This window comes from Ailuropoda melanoleuca, chromosome 4 (assembly GCF_002007445.2).
Source record: "Ailuropoda melanoleuca isolate Jingjing chromosome 4, ASM200744v2, whole genome shotgun sequence".
NCBI classification, from domain to species: Eukaryota; Metazoa; Chordata; class Mammalia; order Carnivora; family Ursidae; genus Ailuropoda; species Ailuropoda melanoleuca.
The window spans coordinates 44,925,684-44,950,071 of NC_048221.1; the positions used below are offsets into that span (position 1 = coordinate 44,925,684).

General features: G+C 41.5%; 1 protein-coding gene across 2 annotated transcripts in view; it reads right to left on the reverse strand.

Moving 5' to 3' along the window:
* Positions 1 to 24,388, reverse strand: part of SUMF1 (sulfatase modifying factor 1) — a 112,422-nt gene that overhangs the window by 31,722 nt on the left and 56,312 nt on the right. The window contains exons 5-7 of one of the 2 annotated variants that reach the window (XM_034658669.1): positions 23,789 to 23,911; positions 22,927 to 23,041; positions 17,258 to 17,371 (exon numbers count right to left, since the gene is read on the reverse strand). In XM_034658669.1, the coding sequence (XP_034514560.1) occupies positions 17,258 to 17,371; positions 22,927 to 23,041; positions 23,789 to 23,911 (352 nt within the window). The remainder of the gene's footprint in view (positions 1 to 17,257; positions 17,372 to 22,926; positions 23,042 to 23,788; positions 23,912 to 24,388) is intronic. The other variant, XM_034658670.1, reaches the window with a different exon arrangement.

Sequence of the window (24,388 nt, forward strand, 5' to 3'; positions counted from 1 at the left end):
AAATGTTCAGACACCCAATCATTAGCCTCATTTCACAAATGGAGACGTAAGGAGCAGACAGGTTAAACAGTCCATCCAAGGTCACATATCTAGTAAGCCAGGGTTCAAGCTCAGGTCGCCTGGCTCCAGGCTCATATGGGACTGCTCTGCCATGTGCCCCTTGGGAGCTGACACAGCATCAGATTTTTTAAAATAAATCATTCCACTGTTCAGTTTGAAGCACACAAACCTCTCTGTAATTCACAAGTTCACTGCAAGAAAATGACTAAAACTCAAGGAGAACAGTGAGTCTGGAGTTCATATTTTTAAAAAATAAAAATATTCGTCTGCTCTTGGATATGCAGCTGAAACATGTCCCTTGTTAGATGTGCTTCTCTTAACCACTTCTCTCAGCATAGAATGTCTGCTTATTTCACTCAGGAATAAATCCACATTTAAAGCAGCCACACCCACCACTCGGACAGACATACTTAGATACCACAGATGCTTTAGTGGTTTCAATGGCTCAAACGGCACTGGGTTTGGGGGTCTTAACATTATACCATAGAAGCAACTGCTCCATTTTACAGACCTGCTGCGTCAAGTCTCATCTTCCCTTGTGTATTACTGGAATGATTTTCAAAAACTTCCAAGGAAAAATCATGTCCCAGAAATAAGGTGGTAAGTAGGGAGCTCAATAGTTTCCTTTCATTACTAAAAAAACTACAGGCACCATAAATGAGCCACAACGTCAGGCAGATACATAGAAAGTGTTTGTGTGAATGTACAAGACCACTGCTGACGTACTTTTTAAGGCAACATGATACTGGCATGTTTCACATCATCCCTTTTCTCGAATCCCTCAGTGACACCACTGTCTTTTTAGACTTATAGTTCTTCCTGCATCTTCCCTCAGACAACTGCAAGGTTTGCTTCAATGCTNGAAATAAGGTGGTAAGTAGGGAGCTCAATAGTTTCCTTTCATTACTAAAAAAACTACAGGCACCATAAATGAGCCACAACGTCAGGCAGATACATAGAAAGTGTTTGTGTGAATGTACAAGACCACAGCTGACATACTTTTTAAGGCAACATGATACGGGCATGTTTCACATCATCCCTTTTCTCGAATCCCTCAGTGATACCACTGTCTTTTTAGACTTATAGTTCTTCCTGCATCTTCCCTCAGACAACTGCAAGGTTTGCTTCAATGCTCCACTGAGTGTCTCCGTCAGATGGCACTTCACCAGACGGGCTGAAAGATCATGCCCTCCCTCCACCCACCATCACTATCTTTCCTCTTACCCCATATATCCCTTTCTTCCTAGCTGTGGTATAATAAAAAATAAACATTTGGTCTTTGTCTCTGGTTCCTGGCAAACAGCTTCTAAAACCCTTGGAATGTCCTAAGTGATGACTCTCTTTCTTTTGTAAGATAATGAGATGTTTCATTAGGGACAGGGGTTGGGTGTGTAGCTACCTTCAGGATGGAGCCTGGTTGCCAGAAAGACCAAGCCATTAGAGGGCTTGGAACTTTCAGGCCCACTCTTGACCTCCAGGGAGGGGAGGGGGACTGGACATCGGGTTCAATCACCAATGGCCAATGATCTGATCAATCACGCTTACTTAATTAAACATCTATAAAAACCTCTGAACAATAGGGTTCAGAGAGCTACCAAGTTGAACAATCGGAGATGCTGGGAAGCTGGCAACCTGGAAAGGGCATGAAAGCTTTGTATCGCTCCACTTCCATACCTTTCCCTATGCATCTCTTCTATTTGGCTATTCCTGATTTGTATCCTTTATAATTAACCAGTAATCATAAGTAAAGTAACTTCTTGAGTTCTTGAACTGTTGCAGTAAATTATCAAACCTGAAGAGGAGATCATGAGAACCCCTAAGTCTGTAGTCTGCTGGGCAGAAGTGTGCCTAGTGTGGTGATTTCTCATTTGGAGCTGGCATCTGAAATGAGAGCAGCCTTGTGGGACTGAACCCTTGATCCGTAGTGTCCAACACTAACTCTGGAAATAAAAAATGCTGGGCTTACGACAGATTACAAGCAGGAAGTATCGGTGAGAAAACTGCAGAGATCCCACAGGGTGAGCCGTGGAAGGAGGCATCACCAGGGAGGGAGCCACCACACAGACGAGGAAGGCAGGAGAACCAGCATCTAGTCCGGGTTCTGTCACTCTACTCTTGACCTGAGTGTCCTCGCTTGTGAAATGCAGGTGCTGCACTAGACACCCTACGAAGTCCTTTCTTCACCACCATTCAGCACAAGCTGGTGGATACATCCCAGATCCTTCCACTTTAAAGCTTCTCCATCCCAAATCACTTCGCTTCCTCCGGGATCCTTTCCACTAATGCTTGCCAAGATGAGAGGTAAGCAACACAACTGTCTTTCAGGTGCCTTATTCAAGGATCCGAACTTTTTTTTTGGTGGTGAAATACACATAACATAAAACTTACCATTTCATCGATTTTTAAGTACAAGTTGATTCTTCAACAACATCGTTTTGAACTGTACAAATCCACTCATAGGCGGATTTTTTTCCCAATACACTGTAGTCCTGTAAACGTATTTTCTTTTACTGATTAACACTGTCTTTTCTCTAGCTTACTTTATTGTAAAAATACAGTATACAATACATATAACATACAAAATATGTGTTAATTGACTGTTTATGTTATCGGTAAGGCTTTCAGTCAATAGCAGGCTATCAATAGTTACCTTATGGAGAAGCCAAAAGTTGCATGTGGGTATTTAATTATGTAGGGGTCAGTGCCCCTAACCCTCCGTTGTTCAAGTGTCAACTACATACAGTTCAGTGGCATTAAGTACAATCAAACTGTTGTGCAACCATAACCACCATCCAAATCCAGCACTCTTTTCATCCTGCAAAACTGAAACTCAACCCATTAAACACTAAGTCCCTGTTCTCCCATGGCAACCACAAGTGCTAAATGCACAACCACCATCCTTTCAGTCTCTATGAACCTGGCTGTTCTATGTACCTCATTTAGGCAGACTCGTACAATGTTTATCTTTTTGTGACTAGCTTATTTCACTTAGCATGTCTTCAAGGTTCATCCATGTGATAGCCTGCATCAGAATTTTATTCCTTTTTATGGCTGAATAATATATCATTGCATGTTTGTACCATATTTTCATTAACCATTCATTCATTCATTCATCAGTGGACACGTAGGTTGGTTCCACCTTTTGGCTATGGTAAATAATGCTGCTGTGAAAATGGGTGTACAAATATCTCTTCAAGACCCTACTTTCAATTTTCTGCTGGAATATATCCCAAGTGGAACTGCTGGATCATATAGTTCTATTTTCAATATTTTGAGGAAACCTATGCTGTTTTCCACAGCAAGTCCCAGCAATAGTTGGAGCTGAGTTCCAATTTCTCCACATCCTTACCACCACTTATCATTTTCTGTTTTTTAAATAGTAGCCATCCTAGTGGGTATGAAGTGGCCAAGGGCCTCAATTCTGAGAGCCACTCTATCCAACTTCCTGGCAGGAAGTAGAGGGGGGAGTGGGGAGCAAGGTACTAAGAAAATGGTTAATGCTCTGACCTATCAATGGTAGGTATTTAGGAGCTGTTGAAGAGGCATGGACTACAGTAATTATGGAAATAAATGGTAGTTTTTAGTACCATTGTTAAAGATCATGAAATACCTAGGATGAAAAGCAGTTATCATAAATATAGAAGAAACAACCATTAAGAGAAAGTAAGTAGCCCACTGAAACTCTGCAACAAAGGACTAACTTTCTCATCATCTGCTATATGGAATAGAACATTCATGGTCTATCCAGTGGATTAGTTCTAAAGTACACTTCATCCTAAACAATTCAGGGTACATAGTAGTATCATCCTCAAGGAAGTAACTTCTGGGCCAACTAACCAAACCAACAAAATCACAGGGTACAGACTATATTTGCTGAAAGGTCTGCTCCACACTCAACCACTTTCATCTCTCATAATAATGGTATAAAACTATTCAGCCCCACTTACAAAGTCAGATATGGCTCTAAGCATTGCTTGAAGTGAGAAAAATAAAGTGTAGCCTTCCTAAGGATTTCATTTATCACATTCTCTTACTCTCACAACTTTCTGTGTTCTTCAGTGACAACTCATTAGCAAGTTATGAAGCCAGTATAAGCAATTAGCTTGTGCCAAATGGTATTTATAGATAAACATTATTTTCAAAGAATACTTGAAGACGTCCATGATTTTATTTTCAACATTTAGAAAATAGACAAGTGGTAAGGGCCCAATTCCATAAGTTCTGTTGCTTCATTAGAAGCAGTGTGTACTTCCTTTAGTAGATATGAACTAGAGACTGTCCACAGAAAGAAGCGTTATTTATAACCGCACACTACCAGATGGCTTATCTCCTTATCACATTCCTAAAAAGGTCCAGAACAAATGTCTTCCATGGATTTGATTTCAGGGTAAGGTATCAGTTCACAGCTTGCTAACTTACTGTATTTAAATCATCATTACACATGAAACACAGTGGTCATAATTAGATTTATCAAGTGCTTACTACATACCAGCCACTACACTAAAATTTTTCTTTGCATTATCTTACTAAAACTTCTCAGTAACGCCACAAGGGGTGCTACCATTTCCTTAACCAATGAGGAAGCTGAGTGAGAGTTTAAGTGACTTAATGTAGTGGGCTGAGCTAGGAAACCAGGTCCAACTCCAGAAATGCAAGCTTTCAACCATCATGTTATACTTCTTCTGTATATACAATTAAGTACATACGCAGGTATTCGTAACTAGGTGAGTTTGCTTGATTCCTTAACATCTGCAAGCTCCATGAGGGCAAGGGAATTATGTCTGTTGGATTCCCAGAACCCAACATGTGAGTCTGGCATTGAGTGGGCTGCCAATAAATTTTCCTGAATGAATAAAAGTATAAACTTATATAGAAATCACACGTGTGGATATGTATATGACTATATTATAAATGTGTCTTCATGAAAAAAAACTCCCAGAATAACCTGGCAAAAAAGATGACTTAACTGTTCTATTTTTCTCTTCTCAATAACACGGTTTTATTTCCAGATCCTTAGGGAAAGAACAAATGAGTCACACGATGGCATAGGGAGTCATGAAAGGTAAGGCTATAGAAATGGGAAATGACACTATATTACTTTTACAATTAATTAACAAGTCAAATGTTGGGTACAAAAGCTGATTGGCTGAATCAATAATTTTTTAAAATAATTCAGTGGAAATAACAGATGAGGAAAGTAAGGACAGAAAGTTGCTTTAAAATCTCAAGATGGAAGGAACGAGAGGCATAATTCCCTGCCTCTCCCTTGCTTTTGGAAGAAGCCACTGCATGACACAGCAATTCACATCTCCTAAATTATCTTCCATATTTATAACACTTCCTGAAATTCCTGACTTAATGTAGGCAGTTTGCGATAAAATACTACAAGGAAGTAAGTAGCCTTTCATGTTTTGCTTTTCAAATAACATCTGGAGTCCGGTAAACACTGTACAAGTCTCAAGATCAGGAGACCTGGGATTTAATCCTGACCCTGAAAATCAAATTCAAAACCTGGGGCAAAGTCAACACCTTTCTCTACTCTATGACTTATCATAAGAAATGAGTCCAAGACCACATGCCTCCTTTTGCACAAGCAGGAATATTTTGAGGATATGAAAAACAGAGAGAGAGAGACTGAGAGAGAAAGCACTTTGAGGTCTTCAGGGAGGGAAAAAACCTATAGATGTAAAGAATAAGCACTTTGAATTGATTCCTCACAAAAGCACTAGGCAGCCTGGGGTAAAGTCAGGGTGAATCACACGTGGATGCCAGGTCTGAGGCTTATCTCTTCTTTTGGAACCCAAAACACACTTTACACTAATAATCTAGAAAGCTAATATGGTGAAGGGCTTGGGCAACTGTCTTCAAGTTGACAAAGACCCTACTTTTTTTTTTTCCTTTCCAAACAAGTGGGTAATGATTCCATCTCTGATTGAGAAGTGCCACGGGAAAATAGTTTATGAATATGGACTGTTGTGTGTCAAAAGCTATAAAGATGAGAATTATTCTGTGTGTTGGGAAATACACATATGTTAAATTAGCTTTTGTTGACTGCCAAGCGTGATGAGAGAGAGATCTTGACTGAAAATGTTGCGTAAGTTAGGGGGTAAGTGAGGAGAGTATTGGGAGAGTCATTGTAAAACCAAGAAGAAAACTGTCCTAAGTATGCAGAAGGTGGGACGAGAAGCCCCGTGGAGTGGAAGACAGGACGCCATGTNTTCCTTTCCAAACAAGTGGGTAATGATTCCATCTCTGATTGAGAAGTGCCACGGGAAAATAGTTTATGAATATGGACTGTTGTGTGTCAAAAGCTATAAAGATGAGAATTATTCTGTGTGTTGGGAAATACACATATGTTAAATTAGCTTTTGTTGACTGCCAAGCGTGATGAGAGAGAGATCTTGACTGAAAATGTTGCATAAGTTAGGGGGTAAGTGAGGAGAGTATTGGGAGAGTCATTGTAAAACCAAGAAGAAAACTGTCCTAAGTATNGAGATCTTGACTGAAAATGTTGCGTAAGTTAGGGGGTAAGTGAGGAGAGTATTGGGAGAGTCATTGTAAAACCAAGAAGAAAACTGTCCTAAGTATGCAGAAGGTGGGACGAGAAGCCCCGTGGAGTGGAAGACAGGACGCCATGTGTGGTTGAGAAGGTCTGGTCCTGGAGGCAGCTTCTAACCTTCTGGCTGTCAATTCATACCTCAGAGGACAATGAGACCGGAGATNGTGGAGTGGAAGACAGGACGCCATGTCTGGTCCTGGAGGCAGCTTCTAACCTTCTGGCTGTCAATTCATACCTCAGAGGACAATGAGACCGGAGATTAAAACCTCTACAGATGATCCATTAGGTAGGCCTACTTCCACCTAGAATTTCGTGAGTACCCTTTCTCTGGCCAGAAAAACTGCTCAGACCTGATCTTTCAGCTTTGGACCCAAATAAATAAGGGAGCATCTGCAAGCCCTACCACGCTCCTTTCTTCATGGCCCTTTCCAGGTAAGTAGCCTTACACTAATAAGGACACGTAAGTGCACAGAGGCACATGGAAAGAATAAACAACCTTTGAGAGGAAGCCAAAAACCTGGTCTTTGGGTCTGACTTCCCAAAGGTCAATGGGGCAAAAACTTGCTATTAACATAGAAGTAAGGGACCATAATTAGGGATTTTGAAATGCAAACTCTGTGTAGGCAAGGACTATAATGTTTATGGCTGCACATAGCACATGCTAATTAAATGTTTATTAAATAAATGAAAGAAAAAGAACTTAATCTGGTCCAATGAAAAACAGGAAGCCGTGCTGAAGGGGAAAGGATTTTGACAAAGGAAATGTTCCAACTGAGAGGAAAATAATAAGTGGCTCTAGAGTAATGACGATGTGGCAGGCACAGTGCTAACTGCTCTAATCTCTTTTTAATCCTCAGAACAACCCAGGGTCCTTAACTGTGATTGTTACTCCCATTTTATAGATGAGGAAACAGAATCAAAGGATGTCATCCTCTTCCCATGAGGCCACCATGCCATTAAGTGGCAGAACTAGGATGTAGACCTAGGTCTGGATCATTTTTAAACCAGTCCTCTTAACCATGTTACTGCTGGCTGCTTCACCCATCATTGTCTACTCTCCAAGCCGGTGCCAGACACCGGGGTGGTGGCCCAAATTTATTGTGCCCTAGGAATCGCTTGCTACATCCCTAGCAAATGTGTAGATGAAGCAATAGGGCGGACAAGGGCAAGATGACTCACCTAAGACCCCACAATATTTTCAAGTTCAATCTCAGATGGAAACCCAGGCTATTGACCTCTGCTTTCATCAGGTAACAATGGTCCTGCAACTTTGTGCAGCAGGAAGACCATGACTGACGATGGCAAATAATCACAGTAACAAACTCTTCACTCTTTCATTTAACACTTCTGTTATAAGCCCAATCCATTATGCTGACCTTCTGTCATCCCAGTCTTACAGCACATGGCTTTCCCTTCCCAGGAGTGCCATACACTGTGAAAAAGATAGCTCATCAAAGCCCTTTTACTGAGCATACCAAGCTAACAAAGAATTTACAAGTCATTCTCCAAAACCCCTAGCTGGTTAGGTAAGAGAAATTCCTTAAACAGCTCTAATGCTCCCATAAGGATGGGAAAAATACACTTTAGCAAAACTAAAAAAACAAGCACACATGGACACAGGCATGCATACACACACACACACACACACACACTTCACTATTTTTACTTTTACTCTGAGCATGGAAAGGGCATGACGCTTCGGGACTTGAAGGGCAAGCGCAGGGCAGCTGTGACGCAGGGTCCCAGTGGCAGGGTACTTATTTCAAGAAAATGAAAGCAATGGAGAAAGAAGAGAAAAAACTCCTTCTCTGCATACCATGAATTCCTCAAAGGGCTGCACCCTGTCTTTCCTATGTTCTGATGCCAAGGACCTAGCATAGTGACCTCACCGACTACTGCCATCCTTTCCAAGGGCACCTCCTCAGAGAAGCCCCCAAAGCCCCAACCAGCAGAGAACAGAGGCTCTCACTTCTACCACATCAGCAACAATTCTTACCATAGTGCCTCTTGATTAATCTGGCCACTACCCAACCTCCAGACTTCTTAACAACCACGCCTATCTCATGCATCTTTGCATCCCGAAAACAGCCCTGGAACACAGAAGTGCTCAGTAAATGCGGGCTGAGACCCTGTTCACAGTGTATCAATGATAAAACTACAGCTAACTCTGTCATTTATAAGAAGCTGGAAGGGAACCTACTATCATAAGTGAAAGTGCTGACAGTCACAGTGATTTCTATAGGCTGTTTCTCAAGGTTGAAACCCATAAAAAACTGAACTTCATGGAGAGAAGAGACAGATTTTGCATTAAGTTTCAAAACACAGCTATAAACATAGAGAAAATTCAAAAAAGTTTTCCTTCAAACTACTTTAAAGAAAGTTACATAAAAAAAACATCTGTATGGCAACAATATCTGGGGAGACGTGCCTGAAATCAATATATATGGGGGAAAGGAGGAAGTTTTATTTGGCTACAAGCTTTCTAGGGGCCAATAGTAAGATGCGCTCTTCCCACTGCTGCCCCACTGCTCATAAGAGTAGGAGGGCTCTCAATAATAGTGCTAGACGACTGATAATGATTAAAACTAAAGCTGCCACATATTATATGCTTGCTATTTGCAAATATTGTGTTGGGCAATACAAACATTCTGTCCAGCCCTCACAATTCTCTGAAGTAAGGCTCATCACCCTCACTTAAGAAAGAAGCAAACTGAGTCCCAGAGTAGTTATGTGACTTGCCCGGTGACATACAATTGGTAAGCCAGAATTACAGCAACAAAATTCAAACCCAGTTCTATTGGATTCCACTGGCTCACCTCTTAACTGCTGACACAATCTATAAGACTTGATGAGACAGAATGAAAAAGGACTGCCCCCGTATTATTAGCATGGATCAGGGAACATCTAGAAGGCTGAGAATGGTTCTGGGTGCCCATTTAGAAAAAGGGACCTTCCCCTACCCCCACTCATGTTATTCAGAGGAATGTAATCTGGGTTGCCTTGAATTGGAAACCAAGTTATTCAAGGTGCACCTGAAGGTTGGGGATGCTTATCTAGAAAGAGAAAGATGAAGGGGCACAGGCTGTGACTATCTTCAGGTATCTGGAAAGCTTTCATGTATAAGACCGAGAGAAAATGTGTTCTGTGTTCTCACCAAGTGCAAGATGAGGTGAAGCTGCAGGAGAGAATACTTTGGTTGGCCAGAGGAACCTCCCAACAGTGAGAACATGTGATAACGGGATAAGTTGCCCCAGAGGCTAGAGAGGCTACAGGACCACAGAGGCCAGGGGTATCAAAGAGGGGATTCCTGCAGGGGTAAAGGCTGGAGGTGTTTACTTCCCACCTTCAAGATCCCCTGACCCTCCAAACTGAGAGAGGAGGCCGTGATACATTTGAGTGTCCTGCTCTGTTTGCTCAGGAAGAGTCAAAAGTAACGAGACTGTAAAGGTAATTTTACTGTAAAGTAGAAACAGTGTTTTTACGATCTTCCAAAGAGCAACTAGAATTAGCATTTACTCTTTTCAAGCAAAAACAAAGTGTTTAGATAATATGTTTGAAAATGTAGTTACAACATCTAAATATCTCAGCCATATATATTCAAACTTACTCCTATTTCCCAGCATTTTCTTTGCTGTCATTGGATGATCAACCTTGTTCCAGAACCACAAAGAAAAGTGGCAGTGGATAAACACGAGCTTTTCCTCCAGAATGATTTCCATCTTCCACTTGGGAGAAAAAATAAAATTCTTTTCCTAAACATAGTCCCAAGACGGTGATATTTTGATCACCATGCTTTCCTCTTGGCACATACTAAAACACAAGGTAAACCATATTAATTTATCATCAAGTTTAACTCAACTTCATTAACACTTTAGTGCTTTTTTCATTTTTAACACTAGGTTCCTTCTTCTTCAGATTGATTTACTCATGTCCCTGAAACATCCTCATTAAGAATATGTGAATGAAGGCCTTAGAGCAGGTAAAAATCCTTAGGCAGGTCCTCCTAGCACAACCTGGGTACTCGATGCCTGCTTGCTGCCCTGATTAGGCTGCTGTGTGGGGCAGTCACTGGGTGTGGCAGGCTCAACTAAGAATGAGGATGTGCTATCAACTGGGTTTTTTGCCAGGATGACCCAAGGACAGTCACATGCCACTGGCAGAGCAGGACTAGGAGACAGGCTAAGCAGGAGTCCAACATTTTTGCTACACAAAATTCATTCATTCACGCAGTGGCAGGAGCCCAGAGGAGGAGTTACGGGGAAAAGGAGCAATCAAGTGTGGAGTCTAGAGGATGGACAAAAGTAATGTCTAAGTCCCAAAGGCCATCATCCAATGGAAATGGAGTATTTGAGCGGCACTGATGAGTTTGGCACCTGCCAGCACGCCGGATGTGTGGATCTCAGGTCAGAGAGAAGGCGTGTGCCAACTGTGATGGGCAAGGGCTCAGAGTGGCATTCAAAACCAGCAGAGTACAAACTCTGCAGACAAGGAGGACTTACAGCCTCCCTGGGCAATTCTATACCATGACGAAGCACCCTTGCAAAACAGGACACATTTCCAAAACTGTCTAGGGCTATACGATCTAATTGAACAACCAAATTCCACACTGACAAAAACAAAACAAAACTCAATCTCTAGCTAACAGAATGTGGCAAGCAGCCAGGATTCATTCAAAGAAGGAATACTTTTTGGAAAACTTTATTCCCACTGGCCTTGAATGAACCACGAAGCACTAACAAGTTTTTCATTTTAACGATGACTATGGGATATGCCAACAAAAGGTAAGGATAGGGGGAGTATCGAGCACTCATTATTATATTATAAATATCACTTTCTTCCGTTCTGCTTCCCAAAGCCAACATTCCTCAACAATTCTGCTTCACAGGACCATATAACAGCCCAATTAGGTAGCCAAAACAGAACTTACACAAAAACAGTAAACAACAATACTTTAAAGGTATAAAATATTTTCACATGCAACATTATCAAATTTAATTTTACAAATGTAATCATTACCAATTTTCAGATAAGGAAAGTTAAGGTATTCTAAGTGTAGAGAGATGCCTTCACTATTAAGTGGCAGAGCTATAATCCAAGTTACTTTAACTAATTCCAAGACCAGAGTTCCTTCCCTCGGAAAAAAAAGCTGCCCAAAAGAAACCAAATACCTCAAAGTTAAGAGTGGGAAAGATCACACTATCCCTTCCCATTTTCAGTAAGCAAGTCAGCACGGTACGTGGGTAGTGAGAGTGGGTCTGCAGGTGTTGGCAGTTTGGGTGCTACAGAAGCTCTACACATGCTTTTACTGAAAGCACGTGCACTGCCACAGATTAATAGGGGACTTGCGGTGAGGTAACAGAAAAGGGAAAAAAAATAATGACTTTTTTTTTTAATTTGGTTAAAAGAAATGGTAGCAGCAATGTTCACACTCTGGATAGTGTCTGTGTGGAAAAGGGTGATACCATCGTAAGCAGCTGCACAAGNATTTTACAAATGTAATCATTACCAATTTTCAGATAAGGAAAGTTAAGGTATTCTAAGTGTAGAGAGATGCCTTCACTATTAAGTGGCAGAGCTATAATCCAAGTTACTTTAACTAATTCCAAGACCAGAGTTCCTTCCCTCGGAAAAAAAAGCTGCCCAAAAGAAACCAAATACCTCAAAGTTAAGAGTGGGAAAGATCACACTATCCCTTCCCATTTTCAGTAAGCAAGTCAGCACGGTACGTGGGTAGTGAGAGTGGGTCTGCAGGTGTTGGCAGTTTGGGTGCTACAGAAGCTCTACACATGCTTTTACTGAAAGCACGTGCACTGCCACAGATTAATAGGGGACTTGCGGTGAGGTAACAGAAAAGGGAAAAAAAATAATGACTTTTTTTTTTAATTTGGTTAAAAGAAATGGTAGCAGCAATGTTCACACTCTGGATAGTGTCTGTGTGGAAAAGGGTGATGCCATCTTAAGCAGCTGCACAAGATATACACACACACACACACACACACACACACACACGCATATATCCTCCCCATAACTTCCTACCAGCTAAGACCAAACCAACTGTCACTTCATAGGGTCAGATACCTCAGCCTCTCTCAGGACTGTGTGTACAAAGCACACAAGACATTTCTACCACTTGCTTTTGTCATAAATGACTGCCCAATAAAATAAGCACCAATGATTAACTTTTGCTCCCTGGAAGTCCTGGATAAGAAAAAGATATTCCCTGACTAGCCTTTGCATACAGAGCCCTGATTTTTCTTAATTTCCCCAAAGAAGCTTTAAAATGATTTGCCATTACGAGTTCGTCTTGGAGCTAACATATATGCATGACACTGAAGACGTCAGTTGCTGAGTCAAAATGTTTACTAGTCACACGGATATTTTGGTTCAAAACACTCCCTGAACATGTCTATTTCCAACTAGCATTTGCTTTTGAAACACCTGAAATACGAATAGTGGTCAAACTCCCTCAATTCTAGTTCTCTGGAACTGGCTTTGTTATATAGGACCAACTATTATGCACCACATTATTTGCCTGGCACTGGAGATACACAGGCCCTTAGGGAAAGAGGGCAAGTAAATTAAGACCTCGGTGAGAAACAGAGGTTTTAACTAAACCAGATGAGAACTACTGTAGCCGTCGGAAGTGCAGGGCCCAAATTCCAGAGCAAAGGGAAGCCCAGAGGTGAGCCTTTCCCAGTCTCAGTTTCACCTAGGGGTTCTGTTGATTCACAACGGCAGCAGCTCTAAGGCTGAGAAGCTGGGCAGAACTTTCAATAGACTCATGGCCTAAGGAAACAAAAAACTGGATCGCAGGGCCCTTCAAGGAAGAAGAGTCATAGTAAAACCCCTGTCCTTTGGTTGGCCAGACTAGCCCTCACAGGGACTGAAGCTCAGCTTTGAAACATCTCCGTTCCTGACTGGAGTGAGCTCATCTGAAATAGAAGCTTCCAGAGGCAAAGGTGAATCCTCTCTAGAGAAAGATCACACTATCCAGACCCCCGATTACATCTACAATCTTTCACATCCACTGTGTGGTACTCATTCAAATACAGCCAGGCATGTGAGGAAACAAGNTGCTTTTACTGAAAGCACGTGCACTGCCACAGATTAATAGGGGACTTGCGGTGAGGTAACAGAAAAGGGAAAAAAAATAATGACTTTTTTTTTTAATTTGGTTAAAAGAAATGGTAGCAGCAATGTTCACACTCTGGATAGTGTCTGTGTGGAAAAGGGTGATGCCATCTTAAGCAGCTGCACAAGATATACACACACACACACACACACACACACACACACGCATATATCCTCCCCATAACTTCCTACCAGCTAAGACCAAACCAACTGTCACTTCATAGGGTCAGATACCTCAGCCTCTCTCAGGACTGTGTGTACAAAGCACACAAGACATTTCTATCACTTGCTTTTGTCATAAATGACTGCCCAATAAAATAAGCACCAATGATTAACTTTTGCTCCCTGGAAGTCCTGGATAAGAAAAAGATATTCCCTGACTAGCCTTTGCATACAGAGCCCTGATTTTTCTTAATTTCCCCAAAGAAGCTTTAAAATGATTTGCCATTACGAGTTCGTCTTGGAGCTAACATATATGCATGACACTGAAGACGTCAGTTGCTGAGTCAAAATGTTTACTAGTCACACGGATATTTTGGTTCAAAACACTCCCTGAACATGTCTATTTCCAACTAGCATTTGCTTTTGAAACACCTGAAATACGAATAGTGGTCAAACTCCCTCAATTCTAGTTCTCTGGAACTGGCTTTGTTATATAGGACCAACTATTATGCACCACATTATTTGCCTGGCACTGGAGATACACAGGCCCTTAGGGAAAGAGGGCAAGTAAATTAAGACCTCGGTGAGAAACAGAGGTTTTAACTAAACCAGATGAGAACTACTGTAGCCGTCGGAAGTGCAGGGCCCAAATTCCAGAGCAAAGGGAAGCCCAGAGGTGAGCCTTTCCCAGTCTCAGTTTCACCTAGGGGTTCTGTTGATTCACAACGGCAGCAGCTCTAAGGCTGAGAAGCTGGGCAGAACTTTCAATAGACTCATGGCCTAAGGAAACAAAAAACTGGATCGCAGGGCCCTTCAAGGAAGAAGAGTCATAGTAAAACCCCTGTCCTTTGGTTGGCCAGACTAGCCCTCACAGGGACTGAAGCTCAGCTTCGAAACATCTCCGTTCCTGACTGGAGTGAGCTCATCTGAAATAGAAGCTTCCAGAGGCAAAGGTGAATCCTCTCTAGAGAAAGATCACACTATCCAGACCCCCGATTACATCTACAATCTTTCACATCCACTGTGTGGTACTCATTCAAATACAGCCAGGCATGTGAGGAAACAAGATGTGACTCCAAAACCAAGAACGACAACAGAAGCAGGTCAACGGGGCAGCCAGATACCAGAGTTATCACATGAAGACTTTAACATACAATGACTAAAAACCACAGTGAGACAGCGCTATCCATCGACTAGAATAGCTCAAATTAAAAATATTAACAATACCCAGTGCAGACTTGGAGAATAGTTTCTGTTCTTTTTCTCTGGTTAATAGAAATAGAGTAAATACAGTAAAATGTTAATATATGTTAAATGTAAATGATAGGTATCTATTATATTATTTCCTGTACTTTTCTGAATTTTTGTTAAATTTTATAATTGAACGTTTAAAGAAGTAGAAGGTATGGCTAAAAAGAGATCAGCAAGGCTTACATTACGTTAGCCTTCAGAAATTGTGTTCAAGAGTCTATACTTTCTTCTTTAGACACCAAGAAGCCACCGAAGGGTTTTAAACGGAGGAAAGGCCTCATTAGACCTGTTCTCTGTAGAGGTCATTGTGGCTGCACAGTGCAGAGAGAGGGAAGGAGGGCCCAGCTGGGAGGCTGGCGTCATCATGTGGATGGGAGATGCTGAGATGCAGCGGTACTGGAAATGAAGGTAGTTTTAAAGATCTGAATGATGGAGTCTGAGTTTTCTAGGAAGCTGGGATTTAGTTCTCCAAACAGATGAATCTAATCCCAGTCAAATCAGGAAGGAAACGAGGCCAGTGTGACACAGAGAAATCTAAAATGAGAACAATTTATAAAGCATGGACAACATCTAAGATAGAGCCTGGGACTGGGGAAGACAAGAAAAATGTGAATTTTTCTGCAAATCCTTAGAAGAAACACAAGCGGTTCTAAGACAGAAAGCTAATAAGCACTCAGCTTGACAACAGATGGTCAGATAGATACATTCACAACTTGCCAGAATTCTGAAGCCTTGTGCACCCCCTTCCAAACATGCAGATGCTTTTATCTGAGGGGGGAAAAGAAAATTCTATTTCTGATTCTGACAGCAAATGCCAAGTCACATCTTGCCAGTAGAGGATGGCGTTTCCCAATCACAAACCTACAGAGAACTTCACAACCTTATTCTCGTTTTGGAGAGAAGAGTTGTCTCTGACCGCTACTTCTACCAGCCCTGCCAGAAAGTACAAGGGAAAGGAGGGGGGAATGGCAGTTTCTGAAGAACTCAGCTTTTTCATCTGCACCCAAGAAAGTAGGTTTATGTCTCCAGATTATTCATGAGCAGCCCACGTGTTCTTCTATGAAGAAAAATCAAGCATATCAAACAAATTTATCCTCATATTCTGAAAAATGGCCTGAGGCACAGAGTCTGACAATTTCTTCAATTACTCGAGCTGCTTAACCCTCCACTGAGAAGAGATCGAAGAATTAATTTTCTTTACCATGACTCTTTGTGCCTTTCCCAAAGATTAAAGATGAAAACTGAGCATACTAAGTTCCCAGGCTCGCTAGTTTGGGTATAAATATATATTCTTGGGTCTGACTTATGAATGTCTAGTTTGTTAGAGATAGGGTTTTTAAATGGTTCTTTCCCCCCAATCTGTTCACCCAACAAAAAATATTCAGACACATTCTTTTTAAAGGAAGTACTTCCCACCTACATGCCCATGTAGTGTCTTAATTTTTGTATATTGTGCTGGCGGACCTTGGTTTTAGGGGCAGAAGGGAATAAAGTTGTATCCAACATTCTGATACCAGAGTAAGTAAAACTTAGATAAACATGGTTGTCTTAATTGCCAAGGCATATGATGCGTTGAACTGACATACTGCAGAGTTCGGGAAATAATCACTAAGTGACTCAACTTCCTGACTCAACATTCACCAGAAAATACCCTTGCTCATTTTCTCTAAATGATGCCCCTGAATCAATTTTAGCCAATCAAAACTCAGGCAATTAGCTGCATGATCAATACCATCTAGCGGATCTCACTGATTATTAATAAAAACATTAATGAATTTTCACATAGTTATTTAGATATCTCACTCTGATCAAATTTTTATGAGACTGAATATAATTTCTAAAGTTGTAGGCAGAATCCCTCAAATAATTATCACCATCTCAACCCAGCAGCATATAAAATGCTCACAGACATTTCTGCACAATGCTTTAAGCTTGAAATAAGAGACATGTGCTTAATATCCCGTTGGGGGAAATTCCAAGATGAATTTCAAGGGCACACAAATACTTCCCAGAAACACAAAAAATTCTTGCCACAGCCTGCCTAGGGGATGGATGCAACCTTCTCACGATATGCAGTCTGAGAAAGATACTCACTGGATTAAGCGTTTTTTCAACAGAATGGTGAACGGTCCACCAGTCTGAAGTCCATTCCCACACGTTCCCTACTATATTGTATAAGCCATAACCATTGGGAGGAAAGGCATCAACCTAAAAATTAAGAAAAGGGAAAATGCTGTCAAACTACTTATCTTGTTTAGAAAAGATCTTTGCTGCAGAAATGCACTAAAAGAGCTATAACTTCAAAGTATGACTATTAATTTTCATCCCAACAGTCAAAACGCAATTTGGCCAATGTAAAAACAAAGAAAGAGACATTTTTCAGCTTTGAGTTCTCAAGGGGAGTTTAGAAACTTAAGGAGAGTTTATATCACATGGTAGGAGAGCCAATAAAACTATTCCTAATAGAGAGACTAATAATAATAAATTGAATCTGTATCTGATGGGAGGAGGGGACGGGATGATATTTCAACCCTCAAAAGCATTACAGAAACATCATATTAGACCCAGTATAAGTCTTGTCATCAGAGCTAAGGTATGTGGCCCCACAGTGTCTTTTAGCACTGAAAGCCGCCAAGCCACTTCGGTCCTCTCCACCAGCCCCCTCCAACTCACTATCTTATCTTTAAGCCTCAGACATTATCATCAAAACACTGAGGGGAGTTGTTTTTCTAAAGAAAATGTGAATTCATTATCAAGCATATTTGTAAGAGAAGGTTTGCAGTCAGTCTCCGGAATCTGGAAGTATGAGGCCAACTGTAGGGGTTCGTCAGCAAGCAATTATATCACATTTCAAAGGCAGGTCAGACAGTCTGCCACATAATACTGTCACAGACACACAGCCAAAGTATAAAGCTTTTTTAAGAAGGAGGGAGGGGAGAGGGACGAGAAAAAAAACTTTAACTGAGCAACAGTAAGTACAGACAATGATGCTATTGTGTACATTCAACTTAAAATTTTTTCCCAACATTTTTCTAATGGCAATTCTCAAACATAAAGAAAAATTTCATTAAAAAAAATATCAAGTTACCTAGAAATCTTTTTTTTTTTAAGATTATATTTATTTATTTGAGAGAGAGAGAGAACACAAGCAGGGGGAGGGGCAAAGGGAGAGGGAGAAGCAGACATCCTGCTGAGCAGGGAACCTGACCTGAAGGGGAGGGCTTGATCCCAGGACCAGAGGGAGATCAAGACCTGAGCTGAACACAGACACTTAACCCACTGAGCCACCCAGGCACCCCTTAAAAATCTTTTTGTAAAAAATAAAATAAAATATAAAAATAAAAATATTTTTGTAAATTCATGTTTTTCCCATACTAATAAAGTAAATGAATAAACTAAAATTCACTTTTATTTGGCTTCAGAAGGTTTCAGGTCGACATATGAATATGGAAGCATACTTGGGCAATTCAGAGCACTTCAAAGTTATGAAGCTACTCCTTAAAAGACCTTCATCTGGATGAGTTGGAACGCTAAAAAATGTTACCACTCTGCTTCCACACTCAGCACTCATTATGGAAACAGCAGTACTTATTCATTGCTTCATTCAGTAATTCCATGCATGTTAACTGAAGGCAGGATGGGTTCAATGACGTAAGACATCAAAGAGCTTACTGAGGGAAAAAGAAGAATATACCCAAAACAAAAAATCCAATTCTGTAAGACTCTGGGATGAGTAGTAAAGTGAGTGGGGGAAAAAAATGCCTCAGAAATTCCCAAGAGGGACAGGATTTCTGGCTGCAACGATTTCTGGCTGTACCCCCTCTACAAAGGTCAGAGTTCAAAATTCAGAGAGACAGTAAAGGCAGAAAGGTCAGAGTTCAAAATTCAGAGAGACAGTAAAGGCAGAAAGGCCACAGGCATGAACTGTTCAAAGAGTTTGGAGATGGTCAGAAAGAGCAAGGTGGAATAAAAGCTGGAAGGAATGGGAAGAAAAAGAAGAAATTCATTTGTTTCATGACGAGAAGCAAAGGAGCCAGGGGCCCAAGAGCAATTAAAAGAGGAAAGAAATATTCTGGAGGAAGGAATCATTTCTCAGGCTCATAGAACACGCAAGTAGAGCTAGGGGCTCTCCAGTCCGTCTGGCTGAGATCCTGTTTATGTGCCCACACTTAGCAGCTACTGAACAAGCAACTTAACTGAGCTGGTGCTGTTAAACCATGAAGATGAGGAAATAATAATATCTACTCAAAGGTTTGGGGTTTTCTCCCCCCTTTAAATAATCTGATGTTTAAGTGAGGTAAAATCTGGAGGTCACCAAGCCCCAAATCACCAACTGTTATTAAGGAGAATAAATCTTGTAACTGCTCATTGTTAAATTAATTGCACTAACCAAAGCTTCCTTCCAGGAAACTCAAAAGAAAACAAATGTGTATGAGAAATATTTCAAACCCACTTATTTTCAAGTGAATGAACTGATGTGCATTAAAATCAAAACACACTAATAGCTGCATAGGAGCAGCTTAGCAAAATAAAAATCCAATTCTTTAGATTCCCTGTGGTCAGAACAGTGTGCTCCATCCAGACCAGAAGTAATAACATACATGAAAGACAGGTGAGGGGCTGTTTCACTGCAGTCCATCCCATCACTGAAAATAAACTCCTTCCCTCAAATGACCAGAGCTTGTGGACACAAGAGCAGCAAAGGTGGACGTGAGATAATTCTCTGGGAATTTTAGTCCCGTTTTGTTGAGTCCCATTTTGAAGATACATATCTTATGTCTCTTTCCAAACACAGGTGGAGGTCGCTTCTCTGTGGTCTGCTGTTTCCTTCTTCCCAGGTCATGTTTCTCAAGTTAGTTCTTGGAGGGCCCCTGGTACCTGTTCTGATTTTGTCTTAGGAACATCCGCGGCAGCTTCTTCAGGTAAGTTCTGTTGAATATATTCCAATATCTATAGACATCTGCTGCACTCCCAGTTAAATGTTCCGATGCTAAACATCTGTAAAGTGTTCTTATTTCACGGGGAACTTTGTGTTTTCTGAAAAGGGGCCCTGACTTAAGGATAAATGACTATTTTCCTAGGAGGCTCAAGTGCTTAGATAGGATAGGAAATCCTACAGCAGTAAGCACTGTAAAATATTCGTAACTGTCAAATCCTGCCTTCTCACGGCCCTTTACTAAAACTGACAGGAGCTTATGTAACTTGGTCCATCAGGAGCCCACGTGCCTTAGCATTCAAGGCTTGCTGGAGGGCCCTCCTTCCGACAGCCTCGCATCCAGAAGGGAATCCAGGCTGCTGAGGCCCTTGTCGTGCCAGTCTCTCTTGTGTGTTCACTGCCAAAGAAGGCCGGGTATGGGCCTGACACTCTGCAGCACCCATCGCAGCCGAGTTGCTGCACACTCCTTACCAGCGTGGTTCACTTCAATGGCCACAGTCCTGCTGCCTGCATCTACCAACATCTTTCCGGGGCTCTCATGAGCATCCTCACTAAGCACCTTAACTGATTCTCTGTTCATCCTACACCACCAGTTCTGTGGACCAAAAGTGGCCTGTGAGGCACTGACTGGGCTTCTCATCCATGTAAAGTCTAAGAAAGGGCAGAGCTCCTTCAGTCCCCGAGACCTGGAATCACTTGTTTTACAGAATACAACTATGTGCCTGAAAAAGTACCAGCTATAGGGAAAGAAACTCTGGAGGAACCAACTTTGAGATCAAATGATTAGTCTTTTGCTTCCATTGGGTAGTGAATCATTTCCCATTGGTTTATGTTGGTTCCTTTATCACATGCTTAATGCATATATACGGAGTTCCATACTCACACATATGCACCCCTATACCAATTGGAAGGCTACCTATTCTTATGCAGTATATTATTTATATTAAGTACCAAAAAATGAAACTATAATGCTTTAACCACTATAGCTCAAAATATTTTCAGGTTTCTGCTAGGTCAAGTGTCTTCTCAGATGTCTCAAGGATGCTTCATCTTTTTCAAAAATGTCTTGGTCTTTCTCTCTCACTACTTTATCATTTCAGTCGAAGTTTTAGAATCATTTGGCCATCTTCCAAATAATGTATCTGTGTTACATTTATAAGTAAATTTTGGAAGAAGTATTTTTGTGTGAAACAAAAATATAAATATGAAAAAAAAAATGACAGCTGTTTGAACGAGTGTTGAAAGAAAATTATTCTCAGAGGCAACAACAAACCCAGTAAGGTGCTATTTACCCACCGCAAGATTTCTTTTCTCACTGTTCAGAGAAAATGAAATGTTTTTAACATTGCTTCATTAGTGTATGATTTTGCCAGCAGAAGAGCAATGAGAAAGGAACTCTCATACACTTCTGGAGGAACAAGCCACAAGCACTCTGGAAAACAGTATATATCTAAAATCTTTACCACGAAAGTTTTCTAGTCTTTGACTCATTAATTTCATTGCTGGGAATCTATCCTAAACAAATCATCAGAGATACAACTTAATATTTATATACAAGATGCTCGTTGGTATACTGTTTAGCAAAAAAACCTCCAAAACACCCCAACATGTATAACCTAAGTGTGTGACTTATTAATAAGAGACAAATAAATTAGGGCTCATTCAAATGACAGGTTAAAAGACAATGTATTTGGGAAAAACTGTTAATGACAGATAAAATGTTCCTGATATTAAGCAGGGAAAAACAGGATTTTAGGTACTGCATTCAGCATGACCCAAAAATATGTAAAAAAATATGTAGCTACAAAAAAAAATATGTATATACACATATATATTTATACATTCCATATATATGTATATGTATATATAAGTGTGTGTGTGTGTGTGTGTATACATCTATGTATACATCAGAAAAATATATGCTGGGGGCGCCTGGGTGGCACAGCGGTTAGGCGTCTGCCTTTGGCTCAGGGCGTGATCCCGGCGTTATGGGATCGAGCCCCAACGTCAGGCTCCTCTGCTGTGAGCCTNTATGTATATACACATATATATTTAACATTCCATATATATGTATATGTATATATAAGTGTGTGTGTGTGTGTGTGTGTATACATCTATGTATACATCAGAAAAATATATGCTGGCATATATGGGAGTTAAGAGCATGGGCTTTAGAAACAAACCGACCCAGTTCAAATCCCAATTCTGCTGCTCTCCAGCTATNTAAAAAAAGAAAAAAAAAAAAAAAAAATATATGCTGGCATATATGGGAGTTAAGAGCATGGGCTTTAGAAACAAACCGACCCAGTTCAAATCCCAATTCTGCTGCTCTCCAGCTATGTAACCTTGGGCAAGTTAGTTAACCGCTCTGTCCCTCGGAATGCTCACCTGGAAAATGAGGATAAAGTAATGGTCCCTACCTTACAGAGCTGAATTAACATTAAATGAGATAATTCATACAAATGCTTAGCACCTGGCCTGGCACACTGCAAGCACTAATGACTAGCCGTTATTAGCATCATAAACACAGAAAGAGGAAATGTACCAAAATGCTAACAGGGGTGATCTCTGGGTGGCAAAATTCCAGATCCCTTTAATTTTCCCTTTTGTACTCTTCCTGTTTTCCAAAGTTTCTATAAGTATGATGGAATTAGGAAGAAAACTGTGTTATAAAAAGAACATGTGATTAGTTATTAAGAGCTGCCACGTGCACGAGTGGATGAAAGCAGGAAGAGGACAGCAGACTGGCCAGCGAGTGAGCAATGCCTTCCACGCCTGTCCACGCTCTCGGGAGCTGCTGCCCGCCTTCCCAAGTCTCACTACTCACAGGGGCAGTTCCTCGGAAGCCGTCCTCCCCGGTGTTGGTCACAGGAAACTCGCCCTGCCAAATGTTGGCATAATGCTGGCCTTTCGGCTGTAGTTTGTTGCCCCAGGGGAAAAGTCTGTCAGAAGAGACACAGGCATCAGCCCGTCAAACAGGCACAGGCTTCTGGATTAAAGTCAAGAGAAGGAATGCAAAGAAAGAGAGAGCATTGCTCACTTGTTCAGAGTGAACTATGTTTTACATTTCAAATATATAAACAAAGCTTTTAACCAAGGCTTTTTTTTTTTTTTAACTTCCGCACAACTAGCTCGTATCAAGTTCACAACAAGCACTGTGTTTCCCGAGTACTCAAGAGGCCTGAAATAAATCACGTAACTAAGAGAAGGACTTATCGAAGGCTGGGAAAGTAGGCATCATTCTGGACTTATATGGTAGCACAATCAGCCAGCATCACACCACACTTTTTTATAAAGCCTCTGCTATTTTAAGGAGCCTTTCCTAGAAGATGTGACCCAAACATGAATTTTCTGTCTCATGGCTCTAGAAGCAGAGAAATACCACTGCTTCAGGAGATGTCTAAAATAAGAAAATCCTAAAAGCAAGGCAGCCTGCCAAAAGGCTCTGAGGAGGACTACGTAAGAGCAGAGGGGCTAAATGTAGGGAGCACACTCTGGGGCTGCAGGGAGTCCACTTCACCAGACACTGGGTGACCCTTGCATCAGTATCCCCTAAGTGAATTCATGGAGATGAAGAAAGCCTAGGAAGAAAAAGCTGTTATTTTTGTTTAAAATCAACTTTCTCCAAAGTAAGCACCACAGATTTAGGAAAAGGTCAACACACAGGCAAGATGAGACCCTCCAAGTACCTGTTTTGCAGGCCCCCACGACAGCTGTATTCCCACTCAGCTTCCGTGGGCAGACGCTTTCCCGCCCACGTGCAGTAGGCAATGGCGTCATTCCAGGAGACGTGGAGGACCGGATGATCAGGCCTGGGAAAAAGCAAAGGCAGAGTGAGGAGGGACACAAATTCTAAGAGGAAACAGGAACCGGCTTCAGCCACGCACTCATAATCCCCCTCAGTTCAATCTGGGACACTGAGGTGGTCCTGGTCCCCAACTCAAGCCCCAGCCGTGCCACATCTGCCACCTTCCACCGCAGGTTTCTGACATCCCAGGCTCAAATGGCTTATAATCCCTCTTGGAACTAGACTCAACACATTTCTTCACTTGCGGGCAGGCCTGGAGCCCCACAGACCCTCACTCCCTACGGTGGATGTGGAGATGCACCACCCACATCCCCCGTTAAGGAAGAAATGCTCCTCCAGCTGCTGGGAGTGCTCCCTCAGGGTTTCCCCACTGCCGAGAGCCACCTCAGAGCCACCAAAGATTAACCACAGCCAGCGCATGAAGGCCCAGCCCTTTTAGCCCACCGCAGCTCCATCCTAGTCACCCCAAAGCCCCCTAAGG